The sequence below is a fragment of the Euprymna scolopes genome, chromosome 1 (assembly GCF_053919585.1).
Source record: "Euprymna scolopes isolate OS-2025 chromosome 1, ASM5391958v1, whole genome shotgun sequence".
In the NCBI taxonomy this organism is placed as follows: domain Eukaryota; kingdom Metazoa; phylum Mollusca; class Cephalopoda; order Sepiida; family Sepiolidae; genus Euprymna; species Euprymna scolopes.
This window is the reverse complement of record NC_136482.1, coordinates 200,701,770-200,726,644: the sequence shown is the minus strand read 5'-3', so window position 1 is coordinate 200,726,644 and position 24,875 is coordinate 200,701,770. Positions and strand designations below refer to the sequence as shown.

General features: G+C 31.2%; 1 protein-coding gene across 1 annotated transcript in view; it reads right to left on the bottom strand.

Moving 5' to 3' along the window:
• LOC145279699 (DNA replication ATP-dependent helicase/nuclease DNA2-like) overlaps positions 1-24,875 on the bottom strand; it is a 190,058-nt gene that overhangs the window by 8,284 nt on the left and 156,899 nt on the right. Inside the window, exons 27-32 of the mRNA XM_080130983.1 lie at positions 18,387-18,473; positions 17,280-17,382; positions 15,525-15,605; positions 15,282-15,374; positions 7,690-7,899; positions 3,309-3,455 (exon numbers count right to left, since the gene is read on the bottom strand). Of these exons, the coding sequence (XP_079987109.1) occupies positions 3,309-3,455; positions 7,690-7,899; positions 15,282-15,374; positions 15,525-15,605; positions 17,280-17,382; positions 18,387-18,473 (721 nt within the window). The remainder of the gene's footprint in view (positions 1-3,308; positions 3,456-7,689; positions 7,900-15,281; positions 15,375-15,524; positions 15,606-17,279; positions 17,383-18,386; positions 18,474-24,875) is intronic.

Sequence of the window (24,875 nt, the reverse complement as noted above, 5' to 3'; positions counted from 1 at the left end):
CACAGATGCAGCGGGCAGCACAACCCATAGCTTCGCTATATCTCACTCCCTATCACAAATTGTTACGTTTCCAACCCGTTTCCCTGACCAGGAAAAACAACACGCATCACTTCTAGATCTGTTTTTGACCACAGTTCCCGATGACTGCATAACGAAGGCCCACAGCCCACTCGGGAACGCTGATCATGCAGTGATAATGGTTGAAATCACCCTAAACTCTAGACCCAAAACTGAAGAGCCAGTGCTCAAAACAACGAGATATTATAATAAGGCTGACTGGGAAGCCATCAGGGAACTAATTAGAGATGCTCCATGGAAAAATATTTTCTTTCTCCCTGCTGAACAATGTGCAAACGAGACCACTGACTGGTTCAAAACTGCAATCGAAGCGCATGTTCCCATGCGGAAATTTTATAGTAAGCCCCACTCTCCCCAATGGTTTACGTCGACTTGTGCAACTGCCATTACTCAAAAGCAGCATGCATACCGTAGGTTTAACCGACATAAGTCCAGTTCAAACAGACTGAAGTATATAGAAGCTAGAAATAACGTTAAGAAAGAAATTGCGACAGCTAAGAGAGAATTTACAGAAACCACTAAAAAGCGCATCGAAGCACAAAAACTAGGAACTCGAGACTTCTGGAAAATCTACAACAGTGTAGTAAATAATGGGCAATCAACAATTCCCCCACTAACCAACAATCACGAGGTTGTCTCCTCAGCAACCGACAAGGCTAACATGCTTGCCAGTCGGTTTGCCTCAAACTCCACACTGGACCCTTCCAACCACCCCCTACCTGACTTTCCTATGCGGACAGACGCCACACTAGACGATCTGAAAACCACCCCTGCTCAGGTGCATGCTATCATAAAAAACCTTGACACCTCAAAAGCATGTGGACCCGATCTTATCCCAGCTGTGCTATTAAAAAAGTGCTCAGCCGAAGTAGCTCCAGTTTTCTCCAAACTCTACAACAAATGTCTTAATGAAGCTTGCTTTCTGGGCTGTTGGAAAACTGCTTCTGTTGTACCAGTATTCAAGAATTCTGGCGAAAGGACAGACCCATCAAATTATCGCCCCATTAGCCTCCTCCCACTTTTTTGCCAAAATATTTGAGACCATAATTAACCATGCTCTAGTCCATCATCTTACAGATGCTAAACTACTGACTGACAAACAATATGGATTTAGACAAGCCCGTTCCACAGCAGACATCCTCACTGTGATCTCTGAACGTATATACCATTCACTGGACAAAGCGGGGGAAGGCAGAGCGGTAGCTCTAGATATATCTAAGGCTTTTGACAGGGTATGGCATGAGGGTCTCCTCAGTAAAATCAGATCATACGGTATCACTGGTAGAATACTTAACATAATTAAATCCTTCTTAGATAAGAGAAAAATCCAGGTAGTCCTCGACGGTCGCACATCTAAACAATATGATATAAATGCGGGAGTGCCCCAGGGTTCTATCCTTGGACCTCTATTGTTCCTGATATTCATAAATGACCTCCCCGACAACATTGCCTCTGAGATGGGTATATATGCTGATGACACTACACTCTATGGCAGACACGACAGGAAGACGAATGAACACATTTCTAAAGAAATGGCAGAAACACTAGAGGAAGACCTCCAATCTGTAGTGGAATGGGGACAAAAGTGGTTGGTCGCGTTCAATGCTGCCAAGACTAAACTAGTTTCATTCAATAATTACAAGAAACCCTCTCTACCACCCATAGCAATGGCCAACGACTCTTTATCTGAGAGTCCATCTTTCAAACTCCTTGGCCTAACGTTCACAGGAAACATGAGTTGGAACAATTACATTGAAGGCATTGCCAGGGCCGCTGCAAGAAAGGTAGGCTCTCTCTACCGTGCTAGAAAACTACTAACACCCGAAAGTATCCTGTACCTCTATAAGGCCACCATTCGCCCATGTATGGAGTATTGCTGCCACATCTGGGCTGGTGCATCTGCTACTAGTCTCTCGCTCCTTGACAAGGTTCAAAAAAGAGTCGCAAACCTGATAGGCCCTGAACTGGCATCTAAGCTTCAGCCTCTGTCCCATCGATGAAATGTTGCATCCCTCTGCCTTTTCTACAAGTATTTTAGTGGTGAATGCTCTGACGAACTGCAATCACTTGTGCCCCCACGACGCGAGCACCCTCGACAAACCCGACAGGCTACTAGATCCCACCCCCACACTGTAGAGATCCCTAGATGTAAAAGATCTTTTTACTCCAATAGTTTCTTCCCCAGAACCGCAAGACTCTGGAATTCCATTCCAGGTCCCTGCTTCCCCAACAGTACTGACGTGCAGAAGTTCAAGTGTAACGTGAACCGACACCTTGCTGCCCAAATCCCTACATAGTACCCCAGTAGTTGTTTCCCCTGATAGTAGCCCCCTACACCAAAGTGGCAATTTGCCTTGTTTGGGGTGAAAATGTAATAAAAAAAAAAAAAAAAAAAAAGTTGTATTTTTCTAACACGGTCGAGACATAGAAATGAGAAATATTGAGGAAATTACAAAGCTTGAGAGAAAGAAACTCTTAAAGTGGAAAGCTTTCTGGTATTTATGGACCGCAACGGTGAAGGAACTGGATTATGTTGCTTGTTGGGTTAATCGTGGATATTTACGTAGAGGAGGCACAAGTGCTAAGAGTTCATTGAATTTACCAAAATGAACAAAATTTGAAAGTGAGAAAAAAAAAAAAATTCAAATCAAAAGACTTGTGACATCAATTATTGAGTTTGAAAAAAATATTATCAAAAAAGAATTTTTAATTTTTGAAAAAAAAAAAATAAAAGAAAAAAAATTTAATTAAAATTAAATTATTGTCTGGCTTTGAAAATCAACAATTCCGCCTTTGTATAAATTAACTGAATAATAAAAAAGTCGAATAACTCCATAAATGTAATCATATTTTCACCACAAATCTTGTCAGGTTGCGATCTGAGATCGAAAAGAATGAGTGCATTTATGGAGTCATTTAATTTACATGTTTCTAATATTTTATCATCATATTGCTCGACAAAACGTGCTGTTGAGCACTGTTGGATTAGATGCTAATAAATATCAACTTGATATTGAATTATATTCATTTGATTTCAGACAAGAAAATCAATTATTTTTAGAGTTAAAAAAGAAAAAAAATGAAAAGCTTGTTTATCTCAATTATTTTGTTAAATTAACTTTGAAAACAAAGATTTTTCAGGATCTTTTAAGAAAAAACAGCAGAAAATAATTTGAATTGTGAAAAAGAACATGAATCTCGACAGAAAATAGAAAAACATAAAAGGATATTTGATTTTTTTGTTTTAAAAAAGGTAAAATCTTCGACAAGGGTTGAAACTGCTGCAGAGTCGTCACATCACCGAGAAGAATTAACTTTTTTTTGGCTCTCGTCACAGCAACATTCAAACGTCGATCGTCTTGTAAGATTTCACCAGACTGTTGAAGAAGCAGAAAAAATAGAATCATATTAGTTTACGATAAGTGGAATTTGAAAACTATCAATTTGCTGAACCATGAGAATAAAAAGAGTGAGTTTGCGTAATACGAGGTGTCTTCAATTAGTTTTCAGACTTTTTGGTACATGTTTTTGTAGAGTCATTTAAAATTGTCATAGACTCTTGAAAATTCAAAAAATGTTATTGCTATATATCTTATGAGATGACTGGCCAATTTTTATGATTTCAGATTCAAATGAACAGCTACAGCAGGAATTGGAATACACCCTACTTAAGCGTGATTATCACAGCTGATGAATTTCAAAAATGCAATCTGGATGCAAAGACACTTTAGAAGAACGCTATGCAATAAAATTCTGTTTTAAACTTGGAAAAAATTCCACAAAAACATGAAATACTTCAGACTGCTTTTGGACCATCTTGCATAAATTGTGCATCAGTTTTTGAGTGGCATAAGAGATTCAAGGAAAGCAAGGAGTTTGTGATGGAGGTGGGGGAGGAGTAAGAAAATTAGAACACCAGAGTAGATTGGCCAAATAAAGAATTTCATGGATAAGAACCGTCATGTGTCATTAGAGACTATAAGAGGACAGTTTGATGTCAGTGTGGGAACTGTACACACAATTAATCGTGAGGAACTGAAGATGCAGAAGATTTATGCAAAGTTTGTCCCAAGGGTGCACAGAGAAGATTCGAAAGAAAGACATCATGACAGCAGGGAGATGGTCGAATTGATCAATTGAGATCCCACAGTTCTTGATTTTCTGGTGACCTGCAATGAAAGCTGGATCCACTGCTATGATCCAGAAACTAAGGGACAGAGTTGCCAGTGGAAGCATGCTGGCTCTCCCAGGCCCAAGAAAGTCAAACAGAGCAAATCCACTCAGAAACTAATGATAATCCTTTTTTTTTGACAGTGTGGGCATGATCTACATGCACTGGGTTTCCACTTGACAATCACCAAGGAATACTATGTTGAGGTTTCAAGGGCGTTCAGGAAGAGATTCAGTTGGAAAAGGCCAGAATTCTTTGAATCAGGTCAGTTGAATTTCCACCAAGACAATGCACCAGTCCACAACTCCATCCTTGTCACAAACTATTTAACGAAAATGAACATCAAAACAGTTCCCCACCCTCCCTATAGTCCAGAACTTGCTTCCTGTGACTTTTGCTTATTGCCCAAGTTCAAGGAAAACCTTAGAAGATGTCATTATGTGACAATTGAGGAAATGACAGAGGCTGTGACACAAGGGTCATTGACACGCTCACAAAAGAGGACTTCCATGGGGCCTTCCAAAAGTTGTTGGAATGGTACAACAAGTGCATTACAGCCGGAGAAGATTACTTTAAAGGGGACTAGAGTTTTATATTATTATAAAAATATTATTTCTATTATTTTTATATCAAAATAGGTAATAAATTTTTTAAATTCGTTTACATTTCAGCATGGAATATTTCTAAATGAAAAAAAGAGGAAAATAAAACTCCATCCTTGTCACAAACTATTTGATGAAGATGGGCATCAAGACAGTTCCTCACCCTCCCTATAATCCAGAACTTGCTCCCTGTGACTTTTGCTTATTCCATAAGGAAACCCTTAGAGGCTGTCATTATGTGACAATTGAGATGACAGAGGCTATGACAAGGGTCATTGAAACGCTCACAAAAGAGGACTTCCATGGGGTCTTCCAGAAGTTGTTGGAGCAGTACAAGTGCATTGCAGTGTACTATCAATAAAATGCCTATATGTAAACAACCTGAAAACTTATTTAAGGCACCTTTTATTAAAAATTGTCTGATTCCTGAACGAGGGAAAGTGATTTTTTTTTTTTTTTTTTTTTTTTTTTACATAGGCATCACCACTTATCAAGGCCAAGAGGCCACTCGAGGATAAGGGTTAAAGAGTGTACAGTAGAAATTGGACAACATAGTAATCATTAGTAATGGAGATTCGGTAAATATGTTAACTTATATGAAACGGCTCATCAAAAACTTGTTTACGTTAGACTTGAAGACAACCATATTGTAGTCAGCTGGAAAGCAGAAAAATGGAAGACAATTCCATAGGCGTGCAGTTCTAAGAAGAAAGCTTTGTTCATGGAATCTACGCTTAGGTTTAGGCACAGATAAAGAATGGGGGAAACTAGTGATAGTGTTTTCTGCTAGACGGGTGTTTCTTGTAAAAGTTTGGAGAGGGGGGACCATAGATTGGAGTTCAGCCAAGCACTTGCCATGAAAATAACTATAAAACAGAGACAAACTCGCAACATCTCTTCTGTGAGAAAGAGGTTGCAGGGAAGAGAAAAGGACATCCCCCATAAGGCTATGAAGTCTATTTTGAACTCTATTAAGGCAGGATAAGTCCTTTCTAGTAGCTCCTGCCCAGATGTGGCAACAGTAATCCATCCTTGGACGTACCTGGTTCTTATATAGATAGAGAATTACATCAGCAGTGAGATATCTACTGGATTGATAGAACGATCCCACCATTTTTCCAGCGGCCTTGGCAATGGATTTAATGTATGTGTTCCATTTAAGATCAGGAGTAAAGGTCAAGCCCAGAAGCTTGTCAAAACATGAGGCCTCCCCAAGACGAGAGCCATTTGTTTCAATTGATGCCAGATGGGGATCAGAGCGTTGATGATGTAAAGATAAAACCTTGGTTTTAGATGCATTAAAAGTAACAAGCCACCTCTTTCCCCATTGTACCACTTGCTCAAGATCAGAGGAGAGAATCAAAGAGAACTTGGTCATTTACGGTCTTAGATGTGCTACCATAGACAGTAGTGTCATCAGCATAGATGTCTATGAATGATGTAAGGATGTGATTTGGAAGATCATTAATATAGATCAGGAAGAGAGTTGGGCCCAGGATGGCTCTCAGCATTAATACTAAGAGCTTCTGATTTCTGCCCTCTTATATATGATGTAAAATGAACAAAAAATAAAAGATACATACATTAAGAAACATTTTTTTAAAAATACATTAAGAAACATTTAAAAAAAATACATTAAGAAACATTTTAAAAAAATACATTAAGAAACATTTTAAAAAAATACATTAAGAAACATTTTAAAAAAATACATTAAGAAACATTTTAAAAAAATACATTAAGAAACATTTAAAAAAAATACATTAAGAAACATTTAAAAAAAATACATTAAGAAACATTTAAAAAAAATACATTAAGAAACATTTAAAAAAAATACATTAAGAAACATTTTTTTTAAAATACATTAAAAAACATTTAAAAAAAATACATTAAGAAACATTTTTTTTAAAATACATTAAGAAACATTTAAAAAAAATACATTAACATTTAAAATAAATACATTAAGAAACATTTTAAAAAAATACATTAAGAAACATTTTAAAAAAATACATTAAGAAACATTTTTTTTAAAATACATTAAGAAACATTTAAAAAAAATACATTAAGAAACATTTAAAATAAATACATTAAGAAACATTTAAAATAAATACATTAAGAAACATTTTAAAAAAATACATTAAGAAACATTTAAAAAAAATACATTAAGAAACATTTAAAAAAAATACATTAAGAAACATTTAAAAAAAATACATTAAGAAACATTTAAAAAAAATACATTAAGAAACATTTAAAAAAAATACATTAAGAAACATTTTAAAAAAATACATTAAGAAACATTTAAAAAAAATACATTAAGAAACATTTAAAAAAAATACATTAAGAAACATTTAAAAAAAATACATTAAGAAACATTTTAAAAATACATTAAGAAACGTTTTTAAAAAAATATGCATTCGTGAAACAGTCAACAAACAGATAAAAATCTGATGACTCCCACCCCCCACACCACGTAACAATTTTTCAATATTAACTCCTTAGCAGCCCCTTTTTTTCTGGCTGAAAACCAATGAAACGTTTTCTACATGTCTGAATGCACTCTATACCAAATTTCAAGTCTGTAGATTAAAAATTTGTTGAGTATATAGGTTGAGAAGGGTTCACAGACACACATATTCTCAGTTTTATAGATATATAGATTGTAGTGCTAGTTTTTCTGTTCCTAATTGTGGGAGAGTTTCATTTGCTTCAATAAATAGGCTATCAATTACGGATGTTCTGAAAGCTCCTAATTTTTTTTATTATTTCAAATAATTAAAATAAACTTAATACGTACATCGACAAAATTACAGAAGTTATAAATATTTTTTGCCATACACTTACATGAGAACTAAGCAAATTATTTTTCGACCGACTTCGAACGAACGTCACGATGATAACATCCTTATCTCGACCTTGGTATTGATCAACAGTATTCACTTCAACTTCCTGCACTGGATGACCTTCAAGTGCCAACACCAAAGTTTCTTGGACATGTTTCACTTGATTTCTATAAGGTGCGATGATACCAATCTCGACCGCAGGCACTCCAACCTGAAAATCAAAGCACATTGCATTTGTTAAGCTAATCAACCACACAAACATCAATTTAAAAATAAACAAGCCGAGCAAGCGGGATTTCCCTCATAATGACTAAAGTTAGTACAAAATGGACGTATTTGAGCATCCGCTCGGTTTACCTGGAATCAAATGGAAACGACAAAGTGTCAAATAGATCAACCAATCAGAAAACAGCAACAAACACAATGACCCGATGAAAAGCCACCAAAAAAAATACCAGCTCACTTTTGTCTAAATATTGGAAAACAAGCCGAGCATATGGAGTCCCTTTCCATGTGTGAAATATTTACTTTCACCATGCCTAATGTTTGTGCAAAACTTTTTTTTCAATCCAATACAGGGTTATTGAGAAAAGTGTGAACGGACAAACAGGAGTGAATTACCAGGTGTAATCCCTCCTTTGTCGGGAACAAAAAAAAAATTAGTTGTTACCCATAAATTATGGAGCATAACACTACAAGAAATCTAACTATTCTTGGCAGGCAGCTACAGATGCTTGAACAAGTCGTCGACTATTGTCAACAAAAACGTTACCAGCAGTGAAAATGCGTTGCAAGACATGTGCCGTGAAATGCATCCTCGGATGGTTTTGCCTGAAGGTGCACAAATGCAAAATACTGAAAATGTGCCGCATTGCAAGCTGGCATGTTCTTCGAACGATCTTGCTTAAAAATAAATGAAATCATGAAGATAAACACGTGGATACACAAGATGGTCACAAAATAAAAAAACACGAATCAAGAATGTGGGTTGCGCTCCAGACAAACCATTGCAGATTGGGTAACTTTATAAAAGACATTTGCCGGAATTATTTTCGTTAGGAATCCCCGGAAAATTGGAAGTCTAGGGCATACGATGGAGATAAATGAATCGGTTTTCAACAGACGAAAACATAATGTTGGCAGACTTCTCTCATCATTTGAGGTTTTTGGTGGAAATCACTTTTATTGAAAAAAAAAAAAAAAAAACTTTAATTGTCTTGCATAAAAACAAAATTAAAAAAAAAATGGTTGAAAGTTATTCTTGACAAAAAAGAAAAAAAATCATAAAACACTATTACGGTAGGTCATTTGTTTTTAATTTATTTCTTATAAGTTTTTTTTTTTTTCATATTCAATGAATTTTGCTATTTTCTGTTTCAGTAGTATTCGTAAGATTTGCTCAGCGATGCTCGGCATAATTCAGTGTTTTAAATCAGGTTCTGGGCAAACCAAACTGGATGCTTGGATACATCCAATTTGCAAACTGCACTAGTACCGTGTGTTTCTATAGTAACAATTGTGTTCAGTGACAGTTAAGAGCAGATATATATTCAAGCAGAGAGAGAGGAGGGGTGGAGAGAGAGAGAGGGGGTGGAGAAAGAGAGAGAGGGGGGGGAGATGGAGAATGCTTGAAACAGATAAGATTCTCGCTTATTTAATATCAAATCCAATAATTTGGGAAAATGTTTTTATGCTTCAACTTGCAATTAGAAAATCTCGTATGAAAGAACTTTGTACTTGGTGCAAATCATTTTGTAATGTCGTACCATCACAGAAACAAATAAAAAAAATAAAAAAGGAAAGAAATAAAAATCTGAATTTTTTTTTTAAAATGCAAATGAAACGCATTTATTTGTGGTTCCTCCAAAACAGCGCATTTTATTCCCAAAGTTTTTTTCTTACACACATGTGCCTTTTAAAAGTCCGTCTCCATTGGCTGGTGCCAGCTGTCAGCCAGCGATTTCTCGCCCTCAACTTTCCACATCCATCTTCCCCCTTCCATGCGCACTTTGCTTCTCTTTTTGCTTGACCACGTGCAGTCCTTTTTCTCCTATTTTTCTTGTGACGCAAACTCACACACACCTGCTAATTTTCATACGTGCTGCTGCTAATATTTTCTCACACACGCTCAAATGCGTTCTGTTACAATTTAAGGTCGAGAGACAACAACGATTAAAAGTTTTTCTAAAATTTGTGTCTTTTGTTCAAAATACCTCGCATTATTTTTGTGTCTTAATTCTTACACAAATCACAAAACACTATGTATCGATAGTTATAATCCTCAAAAGACGATAGAAATCCTATCACCACCGCAGCCATTGTCGTGAAGTATCGTTAGCTTCATCAGTGGCTAGTCATGTTTTCTCTTGTTATTTTTGCTACTCGTGTGATAAAGGTAAGGTTGCTTATATAGCATGCTCATTTTCAAATCCAATGTAACTAAGGTTTTAACCTGTTCTCTTAAATAACTAAACCCTATCCAAGTTTCACCATTACTGATCATCATGGAGTTGTCTCACCAACTACCTGATATTTGTTCATATTTCATATTATAACTGGAAATGTTTTCTCAATCATTAAATCATTTCTCTCCGATAGGCTCATAAGAGTAGTGGTAGATGGACAAAAATCGGAGGCCTGCAATATAAATGCTGGAGTCCCTCAGGGGTCAATCCTGGGCCTAACTCTCTTCCTGATCTACATCAATGACCTCCCTAAACACATACTTAAATCATTCGTTGACATCTATGCTGATGACACGACCATCTACGGCAACACATCAAAGGCTGTAAATGACAAAGTTCTCTCTGATTCTCTCTCCTCTGATCTCGAGCGCGTGGTTCAGTTGGGGAAGATGTGGCTGGTTACCTTTAATGCATCCAAAACCAAACTCCTATCCTTACATCATCAACGCTCTGATCCCCAGCTGGCATCAATTGTGATGGATGGCTCTCGTCTGGGTGAGGCCCCGTGTTTTGACAAGCTTCTGAGTTTGACCTTTACTCCTGATATGAAATGGAACACGTACATCAAGTCTGTTGCCAAGGTCGCTGGAAAGATGGTGGGATCCTTCTACCGCTCCAGAAGATATCTCACTACTGATGCAATTCTCTATCTATATAAAAGCCAAGTATGTCCAAGGATGGAATACTGTTGCCATATCTGGGCAGGAGCTGCTAAAAACAGCCTATCCTGCTTGACAGAGTACAAAATAGACTTCGTGGTTTAGTGGGGGATGCCCTTTTCTCTACCCTGCAACCTCTCTCCCACATAAGAGACGTTGCGAGCCTATCCTTGTTTTATCGTTATTTTCATGGCAGGTGCTCGTCTGAACTCCAATCTCTGGTCCCCCCTCGCCAATCTTTCACGAAAAACACCCATCTAGCTGAATCCACTGTGAAAAATTTCCCCCACTCTATATCTGTGCCTAAATCAAAACGCGGATTCCATGAACAAAGCTTCTTTCTTAGAACTGCACGCCTGTGGAACTCTGTTCCGTCTGCCTGCTTCCCTCCGGACTACAACTTGGATGTCTTCAAGTCCAATGTTAACAAATTCCTAATGAACCGCCCCCCTTAAGTAAACACTTCATCAAATCTCCACACTAACGTAATGTACTTGCAATAACCCTTATCCCTGAGTGGCTTCCGGGCCTTGATAAGTGGTGATCACTGTGTAAAAAAAAAAAAAAAAAATTTACATTTAGATATTTGTTCATACCTACATTTAAGCAAGACATCTTTTCCGTCACGCTGCAATTAAACAAGGCGCGAATATACAATTTGGCCAAAATACATCAAAATTGACATACCCCAATGGAACTGTATTTGACATTAAAGAAAATGGCTGACTATATTATTTAAAAAGTATGGTTCCCTCAAAAACTGCCTGTCACGACTTGGAAACCTGGCATAAAATTCTAGGGCACTGCAATACAGCTGATATTAAAAAATTATCAAATGTAGTCGAAGGCATGAAAATAATACCTTCAGACGATCTCCAAAATTGTGATGTGTGTGCACAGGGGAAAATGACAAAATATATAAGCCGAACACCAGACAAAAAAGCTACGAAAATTCTCTCACTTATGCATTGTGACTTAGCAGGTCCGATCAGCCCGATGGGGAGAAATAATCTAAGGTATGTTTTGAACTTTATTGATGATTTTTCCGGTTTAATTATGGTTTATTTTCTAAAAAAAACAAATCCGACACTATCCTCGCCACTAAGAAATATTTAGCTGATGTTGCCCCCGTACGGTTCAGTAAAATGTATTCGCTCAGACAATGGGACTGAATTTACTAGTAAAGACTTTGAACTTCTATTAATTAACCACCATATTAAACACGAGAAATCGGCGCTGTACTCCCCCTTCCAAAATGGCACAGCTGAAAGGGCATGGCAAACCCTTTTTGAGATGACAAGATGCCTACTTATCGAATCGAAATTAGCGCATAGTTTATGGACATACGCTTTAATGGCAGCAGCATATATCAGAAATAGATCGTTCAATAAAAGGCTAGGAAAAACGCCGTATGAAACGTTTTGCGGTGTAAAACCTAAAATGAATAGAATGCATCTATTTGGTTCTGATTGTTTTGCATTTATAGAAAACACTAGTAAACTAAATACTAAAAGCGAAAAAGGTACTTTCGTAGGTTACGATAAAAATAGTCCAGCATATTTAATCTACTTTGCAGCTAAAAATGCCATAAAAAGGGTTAGATGTGTAAAATTCAATGATACATTAAATTTTAAAAATGGCGATCCAGTGAATAAAAAACGTGAAATATTGCCTAGCATCTTAATCGATCACAATGAAAATATTAATAACGATGACAATTACAGTACTTCTGACGAAAACAGTAACCAGACACGCCGATACCCAATAAGGAAGCGAAAAAGGCCAGACTTCTTACAAATTGAAAAGATACAAGATTACGCCGTGGATTACTGTTATTCGTTGAACAGCGCACCGGAAAGTTATGAGGCAATTAATTCACAAAACCACCAAGAATGGGAACAAGCTATGGTATCCAAATTGAAAGCTTTATCTGAAAATAACACATACGAAATAGTGGCAAAACCAACAGATAAAAATATAATTTCTTCACGCTGGGTTTTTTCAAAAAAAAATCACAGCTTCTGGCAGTGAAACTTTTAAAGCAAGATTTGTAGCGAAAGGTTTCTCACAAATTCCTGGAGTGGAATATTCTGCAACATTTTCACCAACGACAAATTTAACGACAATTAGAATTTTATTACAACTTGCCACGCAATACGATTTAAAAATACATCAAACGGATGTAAAAAATGCTTATTTAAATGCTCCGATTAACTGTGAAATCTACATTTACCCTCCAGAGGGATTTAAAATGAAAAATAAAAATTGGGTGTGGAAATTAAATAAATCGTTATATGGACTAAAACAAAGTGCACACAATTGGAATTTAACACTCCATAATTATTTAATAGAACAGGAATTCAAACAATGTCCCATAGACGCGTGCATGTATACCAAAAATGTAGGTGATAAATTGTTGATTTTGGTTTTTTGGGTTGACGATATATTACTCGCCTCAAACTGTGACAACACTTTAAGAAATGTTAAAAATGAATTAAATAAAAAATTTAAAATGGCCGATCTTGGACGACTGTCATGATTCCTCGGTATAAAATTTACCTGTGAAAATGAAACTATAACTATGAACCAATCACGATACATTGAAAAAATTCTGCTCAAGTTCGGAATGCAAGATTGTAAACTGCGTTCAACTCCCGTCAAAATGAACATAAATAAAAATATAGGGACCGAAACAAAATTCATAGATAACCGAATATACAGGGAAATGGTAGGAAGCCTCATCTACTTGATGACCGCAACAAGGCCTGACATATGTTACACTGTAACAAAGCTATCTCAAAACTTATCGAAACCAACAATTAAAGACCTTAATCATGCAAAACAAATCCTTTGTTACCTAAAAGGAACCAAGGAACAATCTTTAAGATTTAAAAAATCCACATATCCTTTAAATTTAGAAGGCTTCTCGGATTCAGATTGGGCTAACTGAGGATAGAAAGAGTATAGCGGGGTATTGTTTTAGACTGTCAAAGACTGGACCTATGATCTCTTGGAAAACTAAAAAGCAACAAATTGTTGCACTTTCTACATGTTAAGCAGAATATGTAGCTCTTACTCATTCCGCGCAGGAGGCAATTTTTCTGAACACCCTTCTAAAATCTATTTTAAAACCAAATCTAAGTAAAAAACCTATAGTAATTCATTATGATAATCAGAGCAGTATCTTATTAGCAAATAATTCTATAATTCATCAAAGGTCGAAGCATATTGATATCAGATATCATTTTATAAGGGATGAAGAAAAAAATCTATTACTCTTACTTATGTGACATCTGAAAATAATATAGCCAACATTTTCACTAAACCTATAAAAAGAATAAAATTAAGACATTTTATAACTGAATTTTTTGGAATCTAATTATGAATAAATCTTTCAGAAACACAAAAGGAGAAGCATGAACAGTTAAAATCACACAAAAAAAATAAAATAAATAAATAAATAAAATTGTAAATTGTCCCGGGCACGACGTTAAACTGCGACCATTTCTACCTTACTAACCAAATTAACTAATTAATACCTAACATAATGTTTCCAGTTTGTTACAAAAAAAAAAAAAAAAAAAAAAAAAAAGCCACTTGTTAAAACCCTTTTGTAAACTTCCTATTTGTCAAATAGTTCTTTTTTTTTTTTTGGCAAACATTTGTTAAAACAAAAATGTATATTTGTGAATTTTTGTGCATATGTTTATATGTATTTGAAAAGTATTCTATTTGTATGTTTATATATATTTAAAAAGTGTTTATTTTTATATGTAGCAAAAAAAAAAAAAAAAAAAAAAATGGCTTCTTTCTGCACACATTATACCAATATATTAATTCTTTTTGACCGATGAGAATAAAGAGAAATTCCCATAAAACCAGAAGAAAAAAAAACAAAAAACTATTATTTTATTGGCTTATTTTTCTTTGTTCATTTATTTTTTATTTATTTATTTTTCTTTCCTTTTCTCCAGTGAAACTAAAATTGAATCCGAAAGGATTTTTCCATTATATCAAAAAAGGGGGTGTGTAAAATGTTTTTGACTTGTGATCGGGGATATGAGACGAATGGATTCGCCAATCATTTTTATAACCAATGGCTGTGTTAAACAACCAATCAAAACGTCGCAAAATTATTATAAAAATCGTTGAATTTTGGATTCAATCAGTTCGCCATTTGCTACGTCACGGACCGCATTTAATCCTTCGCTGCCATCTTGGTTACTGATCTGAACTACGCCGCCATCTTTGTTCAACATAATATTTCAGAACTTAAGAGATTAACTACGTGACGGACCGCATTTGATCCTTGGTCGCCATCTTGATTACTGATCTGAACTACGCCGCCATCTGTGTTCAGCACAATGTCTCAAAACTTAACAAACCCTTATCCTTAAGTGGCCTTCTGGCTTTGATAATTGGTGACCCTTAAGAACAAAAAAAAAATAAAACCTGTCTGGACCACTTACCAAAAACAAAGTCTGTACGATCATAGTGACAAGATGTGCCTCGATCTCGTTCATCACTTCTCCCCGTGAGTTGTAAGATTCTGGAGCAGGAATCTGAAGAAAAAAAAAGATACAAAATTATGACTTTCATGGCATATAGGTGAAGATTGGCAGTCAGTAAAAGAAAGGGACAAATTTTCATACCATCAAACGGTTCATCTGCTAGCACATCAAAAGATAAAAATCAAATAAAAGCAATCATACCTTCAGAGTGTTTAAAAAAACGACAGATTTTTCCAGGTCTTCACTAATGACATCAAGCATCCACGACGGAAACATCTTCATCTGTAAAGATGAGAAGAGAAATAAAAACACAAACTTAAACAAAAATACAGAATATGTTAAGGCACACCGACAACTACGGGGTTGTCGTACTTATTAATTCTTAGGTTCAAAGAGAATATTTTTTTTTAAGAATTAAAATAAAATTATTTTTATTGATTTTTTTCTTTTCAACAATGTTGATTTTATTTCTAATATTTCAGGTTGTTTGTATTGCTACAAATGCTATTGTTAATACTATTATTCGTGTTGGCAGAGATTCTTACTTAGTAACAAGTTGAAAAATAAATATATATGAAAGAGAGAAAGCCTATGACAAAATCCAATATATCAAATATTTGAAGATATTAAGAACTTCAGAGCTTCTATATTATAATAACAAAAAAATATTGAATTGCAAGTAAAACAAATGACACCTATGCAATTGTAATGTCAGAAACAGTAACAATTTCAAAAAATTACGGTAAATAAGGTAGAAAAATAATTAAAGAAAAGAATAAAATTTGTCCGACATTTTGAATTACATTTATTACATGACAATAGCAACAGAACTTAATTATCTCCCCTGTCGACTTATCTCTTTTTTAGTAAGTGTGATTTTGCTTGATTTTACAAATTTCTTTTTAATAATTTTTTTCTACTTTATCATAATTTTTGGATATGTTACTATTTGAGACCTGATAATTAGATAGGTACCATTTGTTTCACTTGAAATTCAATGTTTTTTTTATTATAATATAGATGCGCCAGAACTTCAAGTATAAAATATTTTTATCAAAATTACATGATTTGGCATTAAATAATCTGTAAGAAAAACTGTTCCGTCTGCCTGCTTCCCACCTGACTACAACTTGGATGTCTTCAAGTCCAATGTTAACAAATTCCTAATGAACCGCCCCCTTAAGTAAACACTTCATCAAATCTCCACACTAACGTAATGTACTTGCAATGACCCTTATCCATGAGTGGCTTCCGGGCCTTGATAAGTGGTGACCACTGTGTAAAAAAAAAAAAAAAAAAAAAAAAAAAAAAAAAGAGAGAGTAGCTATACGATAAAACAAAGCAACTAAACAACATTTAAAATTATCTTTAAGATAACCCTAATCAATTATAAGTTTTTGTTAGACTGGGTTGAAAGAGATTCAAAGATTTTAAAAATAAAAAGGATAAAAGATAATTGACTGACTAATAACCAAGATTGATTCATTTTGAAATTTTAAGCAAAAAATGGGATTCGTGTGCAGAATTCCTCCTACATAGAAACAACAGTAAAGATAAATCTGTATGTTGTAAATGATTAATGGGAATTCGTAAGCATTACAACATAAATATTGCATGTTTGATTTGAGTTATCTCCCTTGTTTGATTTTTAAAACGGTGGACAAGACAGATGCTCTTCTGCTAATCAAAAAAATGAGTTTCTTATTTAGAAATAAAACTACTTAATTCACATGATCTTTGGAATATGATATTTTCGTTTCATCACAACTACATACATCATATAGATTTTTCTTTTTTGAAATACAAGGGGAATTCTGGGCAAGAACCCCAAAATTGATCTACTTTGATACACACACACACACACACAAAAAAAAAAAAAAGAAAACAAAAAAAAACTGAATTTATATTTAAAATGCAAAGTTTTTATAAAAATAAAACAGAAAATTGAAAACTGACCAAGTGAATATTTATTGGTTTAATTGACTGGTTTGAGATTTCTGAGGTTCCACATCTGAGGCATCCATTGTACATCAGCTCATTCGACAATGCCATTATCTCACTGGAAAAGAAACAAGCAATCATTGTAAACTAACAAACACGCTTGCAGATATTTAAGTCTTACTAAAAAAAGGATTAAAAGATAAAAAATAATACTATCAAACAATGACCAAGTTTTTACATGATCTGCGTTTATTAATTAGATTAAACCTACACAACAGCAATATACCATTTTAAATTTAATTTTTTAAATCCGTTACATACAAAAAAAAAAAACAAGTGAAGCATGCACGGTACCCTGCGAGTACACAGGAAAAAATATTAAGTTCAGCATTTGCCTCCCACCCCCCCATTTAACCCCAAAAGTCCCCAGGGGATATCAAATCCTGGTGAAAATGAACAAATGGTGCAGTTTTGGGCTTTAACATATGTAAATTTGAGTCCAGCACCAAGCAAAACTGCTAAATAGACATACATAGAAAATTTTGGACAAATATGGTAAAATAGTCCCAAAAATGGAGTGTTTTTATTAGCACTAAAAGAGCCCCTGGGGCACACCCAAGAGTTATTGCGAAGTATAGACAAACAAAATTATATAGAAATCAGTTAGTTACAACTTTTCAGAAAGTTTTATAAAAATCTAAGGAATCAATTTTTTTTAATAAGCACAAAAGTTTCAATTTTAACCATTTTAACCCAAAAGGCACCCCTAAGTTGGGGGGGGGGGCAACCAGAGTTTTCCCCGGAAAATTCATTCTGTTACTTTTTTACTCATATCATGTTTAATGTTTGTGCAAAATTTCAAAAAATTACAAGGCCTAGTTATTGAGAAAAGTGCGAACAGACAAACAGACGAACGGACAAACAGACAAAGGTGAATTTACAGGTCCACCCTCATTTTGTTAGGGGATAAAAAAAAAAAAAAAAAAAAATTATAAAAATTGAAATCATAAAAAGTTTTTATTTGATTCAATTTCTGGCCATTCTTGATAATCTATGATTTTCTTTGACGAATTGTGTAAAAAAAATCAGAAAAACAAAGATAAATTTGATGGAACCATTTACCGATTCATTCTGTATTGCAAATGAAGTTCAACTGTGGCTCCTTGCTTTTCTAATAACTCAAACAGACTTTGGTCCATTCCAAGATTCCTGAAGAAAAAAAAAATCAAAATTAAAAGCAACAAAAAGCGTGTTTGTCAATCTGTTAGAATTTTTGTAAACATAAGGGATGGGACTTTGCTGCTTTTTGGGTTATTCTGGAGTGCCTGGCTGGCACGAATGTCATCGGTGGACAGCTGAAGACCTGGGCAACAACAATTAAAGATAAGCTGGTGCTACTATTGGGCTCACAAGTAGTTGATCTCTGGTGTTGGAATTGAGAGTGGTTAGTCATTTTCTACAACCTAACCCTGGATCAACGAAACTGGACTGCAATGGTTAGATGTAGTTTGTGCTCAGGAGTAAACTGACTCAATCCGACTAAGATAATAGCCGCTACATGTACAAGTAAGATGACCATCATGGAAACAATTTTCTGAACTTGATGCTGTGAAGAGGTTAACGAAGAGAAAAAGAAAAAGAGAGGAAACAACATTGAACGATCTGCAAAATTATTTTTCACAGATTATGATTATGTTTAATTCAATGAAATTTATCAGCAAACGTTCTCATTGAAGTCGAACTGAAAACGCTTCCTTGATATATTTTTTAAATTTCCTTTGTTATCTTCAGAAATGTTAAAGCAATTATGATTTTTATAAATTACTTTTTTATTGGAATCCTTTTGAGTAATTTATATTTTATTTATTTGCAGACTATCATCATCATCTTCATAGGTGTTGTTTCATCGGGTAACTGATCCTCTGGCCTTTTTCAGGTGTTGCTTCAAGAATCATGATGCATAGAGGTGTTCAGCCTTTACGGTTCCAGGTGAGCATTGTCTGAAGATAGCGGTTTCAATCCTAATCAAAGCAGGCCAGAGGATTAATTGGCCAAAAAATGTGGTGAGACAACAACAACTATAGAAGGCAGTAATTACTATTAATACTCTCACAATGCACAGTAATCAAAGAACCTGAATATCCTTGTAGTAAACACCCTAAAAGACTAAACAAACAAGATCAACTCAGTTTGGACAGACATACAAACAAGATGCCTTCAACAAGTTGTACAGGCACGTTTTATTGATAGTACATGCATGAAAGTCTAGTCCCTTTCAAAGTAATCTCCTCCGGCTGCAATGCACTTCTTGTACCGTTCCAACAACTTCTGGAAAGCCTCGCATGTGAGCATGTCAATGACCCTCGTCACAGCCTCTTTCATCTCCTCACTTGTCTCATTACGACAGCTGATAAGGTTTTTCTTGAGTTTAGGGAATAATCAAATGTCACAGGCGGCAGGATCTGGATTATAGGGAGGGTGAGGAAATGTCTTGATGCCTATCTTGGTCAAATAGTCTGTGACATTCTCTGAGGGTTAAAGGACAAGTGCGGCTTACTCAGAACAGAAAATAAGTCAACACTTAAAGATACAAGAACAATTATCCTAATTCATCTTGTTTAAAAATAAATTTGATTTTTATATAGCCATAATAAAATTAATATTACATATATGTTTGTTGCTTGTACCCATCCTGGCACAAGCATTCTAATATTCTAATACTGAAGTGCTCATACATAAGTCCTCGCTTTCAAATCTTATAAAAATCAGTGCAATAGGACATTGCAAAGGCTGCTGCCAGAAAGGTGGGTTTCCTCTATTGTGTTAGAAAACTACTCACACCTGAGAGTATCTTGTACGTCTACATAGTCACCATTCACTCAGGCATGGAGTATTGCCGTCATATCTGGGTCCACTAATCTCTCCCTCTTGGATAGGGTCCAAAAGTCTTCAATCTAATAGATCCCACTTTGTCAACTAAGCTCCAACCTCTGTCTCATCACTGCAATGTCGCATTCCTGTGCCTGTTTTATAAGTATTTTAATAGAATGTGCTCTCATGAACTCGTTGCCCTTGTGCCTCCTCAGCGTACATATTACTGACAAACCCGCTTAGCAACAAAATCACACCCCTTCACTGCTGAGGTCTCTAAACGCCAAAAAGCTTTTTACTCTAATAATTTCTTCCCTCGAACAGCTAGACTTTGAAATTCCCTTCCTGCTACCTGCTTCCCTGACTACTGATATTGAGAAGTTTAAATGTAACTTAAACCAACATTTTGTTAATCTTTCCTAGGCATGGTCCCAATTAGTAGTCCCTTACGTTCAAGTGGCGATATTCCCTGTTTGATATATGCCTTGTTTGATATATTCCCTGTTTGGGGAGTGAAGGTGAGTAAAAAAAAAAAAAAATAATAATTTTAAAGTTTTAATATAAACATAAATAAAGTTTTAGTATAAACATAAAGTTTTAGTATAAACATAAATAAAGTTTTAGTATAAACATAAATAAAGTTTTAATATAAACATAATTAAAGTTTTAGTATAAACATAAATAAAGTTTTAATATAAACATAATTAACGTTTTAATATAAACATAATTAAAGTTTTAGTATAAACATACTTAAAGTTTTAATATAAACATAATTAAAGTTTTAATATAAACATAAATAAAGTTTTAATATAAACATAATTAAAGTTTTAATATAAACATAAATAAAGTTTTAGTATAAACATAAATAAAGTTTTAGTATAAACATAATTAAAGTTTTAATATAAACATAAATAAAGTTTTAATATAAACATAAATAAAGTTTTAGTATAAACATAAATAAAGTTTTAGTATAAACATAATTAAAGTTTTAGTATAAGCATAATTAAAGTTTTAATATAAACATAAATAAAGTTTTAATATAAACATAAATAAAGTTTTAGTATAAACATAAATAAAGTTTTAATATAAACATAAATAAAGTTTTAATATAAACATAAATAAAGTTTTAATATAAACATAATTAAAGTTTTAGTATAAACATAATTAAAGTTTTAATATAAACATAAATAAAGTTTTAATATAAACATGAATAAAGTTTTAATAAACATAAATAAAGTTTTAGTATAAACATAAAGTTTTAATGTAAACATAATTAAAGTTTTAATATAAACATAATTAAAGTTTTAATATAAACATAATTAAAGTTATAATATAAACATAATTAACGTTTTAATATAAACATAAATAAAGTTTTAGTATAAACATAAATAAAGTTTTAATATAAACATAATTAAAGTTTTAGTATAAACATAATTAAAGTTTTAATATAAACAAATAAAGTTTTAATATAAACATAAATAAAGTTTTAATAAACATGAATAAAGTTTTAATATAAACATAATTAAAGTTTTAATATAAACATAATTAAAGTTTTAATATAAACATAATTAAAGTTTTAATATAAACATAAATAAAGCTTTAATATAAACATAAATAAAGTTTTAATATAAACATAAATAAAGTTTTAATATAAACATAATTAAAGTTTTAATATAAACATAATTAAAGTTTTAATATAAACATAATTAAAGTTTTAATATAAACATAATTAAAGTTTTAATAAACATAAATAAAGTTTTAGTATAAACATAATTAAAGTTTTAGTATAAACATAATTAAAGTTTTAATATAAACATAAATAAAGTTTTAATATAAACATAAATAAAGTTTTAGTATAAACATAAATAAAGTTTTAATATAAACATAAATAAAGTTTTAATATAAACATAAATAATGTTTTAATATAAACATAAATAAAGTTTTAGTATAAACATAATTAAAGTTTTAATATAAACATAATTAACGTTTTAATATAAACATAATTAACGTTTTAGTATAAACATAAATAAAGTTTTAATATAAACATAATTAAAGTTTTAGTATAAATATAAATAAAGTTTTAATATAAACATAAATAAAGTTTTAATAAACATAAATAAAGTTTTAATATAAACATAATTAAAGTTTTAATATAAACATAATTAAAGTTTTAATATAAACATAAATAAAGCTTTAATATAAACATAAATAAAGTTTTAATATAAACATAAATAAAGTTTTAATATAAACATAATTAAAGTTTTAATATAAACATAATTAAAGTTTTAATATAAACATAATTAAAGTTTTAATATAAACATAATTAAAGTTTTAATATAAACATAAATAAAGTTTTAATATAAACATAAATAAAGTTTTAGTATAAACATAAATAAAATTTTAGTATAAACATAATTAAAGTTTTAATATAAACATAAATAAAGTTTTAGTATAAACATAAATAAAGTTTTAGTATAAACATACATAAAGTTTTAATAAACATAAATAAAGTTTTAGTATAAACATAAATAAAGTTTTAGTATAAACATAATTAAAGTTTTAGTATAAACATAATTAAAGTTTTAGTATAAACATAATTAAAGTTTTAATATAAACATAAATAAAGTTTTAATATAAACATAATTAAAGTTTTAGTATAAACATAAATAAAGTTTTAATATAAACATAAATAAAGTTTTAGTATAAACATAAATAAAGTTTTAGTATAAACATAAATAAAGTTTTAGTATAAACATAAATAAAGTTTTAGTATAAACATAAATAAAGTTTTAGTATAAACATAAATAAGGTTTTAATAAACATAAATAAAGTTTTAATAAACATAAATAAAGTTTTAATAAACATAAATAAAGTTTTAATAAACAAAGTTTTAGTATAAACATAAATAAAGTTTTAGTATAAACATAAATAAAGTTTTAGTATAAACATAAATAAAGTTTTAGTATAAACATAAATAAAGTTTTAGTATAAACATAAATAAAGTTTTAGTATAAACATAATTAAAGTTTTAGTATAAACATAAATAAAGTTTTAGTATAAACATAAATAAAGTTTTAGTATAAACATAAATAAAGTTTTAGTATAAACATAAATAAAGTTTGATAAACATAAATAAAGTTTTAGTATAAACAGAAATAAAGTTTTAGTATAAACATAAATAAAGTTTTAGTATAAACATAAATAAAGTTTTAGTATAAACATAAAGTTTTAGTATAAACATAAATAAAGTTTTAGTATAAACATAAATAAAGTTTTAGTATAAACATAAATAAAGTTTTAGTATAAACATAAATAAAGTTTTAATAAACATAAAGTTTTAGTATAAACATAAAGTTTTAGTATAAACATAATTAAAGTTTTAATATAAACATAAAGTTTTAATATAAGCATAAATAAAGTTTTAATATAAACATAAATAAAGTTTTAATAAACAAAGTTTTAGTATAAACATAAATAAAGTTTTAGTATAAACATAAAGTTTTAGTATAAACATAAATAAAGTTTTAGTATAAACATAAATAAAGTTTTAGTATAAACATAAATAAAGTTTTAGTATAAACATAATTAAAGTTTTAGTATAAACATAAATAAAGTTTTAGTATAAACATAATTAAAGTTTTAGTATAAACATAAATAAAGTTTTAGTATAAACATAAAGTTTTAATAAACATAAATAAAGTTTTAGTATAAACAGAAATAAAGTTTTAGTATAAACATAAATAAAGTTTTAGTATAAACATAAATAAAGTTTTAGTATAAACATAAATAAAGTTTTAGTATAAACATAAATAAAGTTTTAATAAACATAAAGTTTTAGTATAAACATAAAGTTTTAGTATAAACATAAAGTTTTAGTATAAACATAATTAAAGTTTTAATATAAACATAAAGTTTTAATATAAACATAAATAAAGTTTTAATATAAACATAAATAAAGTTTTAATAAACATAAATAAAGTTTTAATAAACATAAATAAAGTTTTAATAAACATAAATAAAGTTTTAATAAACATAAATAAAGTTTTAATAAACATAAATAAAGTTTTAGTATAAACATAAATAAAGTTTTAGTATAAACATAAATAAAGTTTTAGTATAAACATAAATAAAGTTTTAATATAAACATAAATAAAGTTTTAGTATAAACATAAATAAAGTTTTAATATAAACATAAATAAAGTTTTAATATAAACATAAATAAAGTTTTAGTATAAACATAATTAAAGTTTTAGTATAAACATAATTAAAGTTTTAGTATAAACATAATTAAAGTTTTAGCATAAACATAAATAAAGTTTTAGTATAAACATAAATAAAGTTTTAATATAAACATAAATAAAGTTTTAGTATAAACATAAATAAAGTTTTAGTATAAACATAAATAAAGTTTTAGTATAAACATAAATAAAGTTTTAGTATAAACATAAATAAAGTTTTAGTATAAACATAAATAAAGTTTTAGTATAAACATAATTAAAGTTTTAGTATAAACATAATTAAAGTTTTAGTATAAACATAAATAAAGTTTTAGTATAAACATAAATAAAGTTTTAGTATAAACATAAATAAAGTTTTAGTATAAACATAAATAAAGTTTTAGTATGAACATAAATAAAGTTTTAGTATAAACATAAATAAAGTTTTAGTATAAACATAAATAAAGTTTTAGTATAAACATAAATAAAGTTTTAGTATAAACATAAATAAAGTTTTAGTATA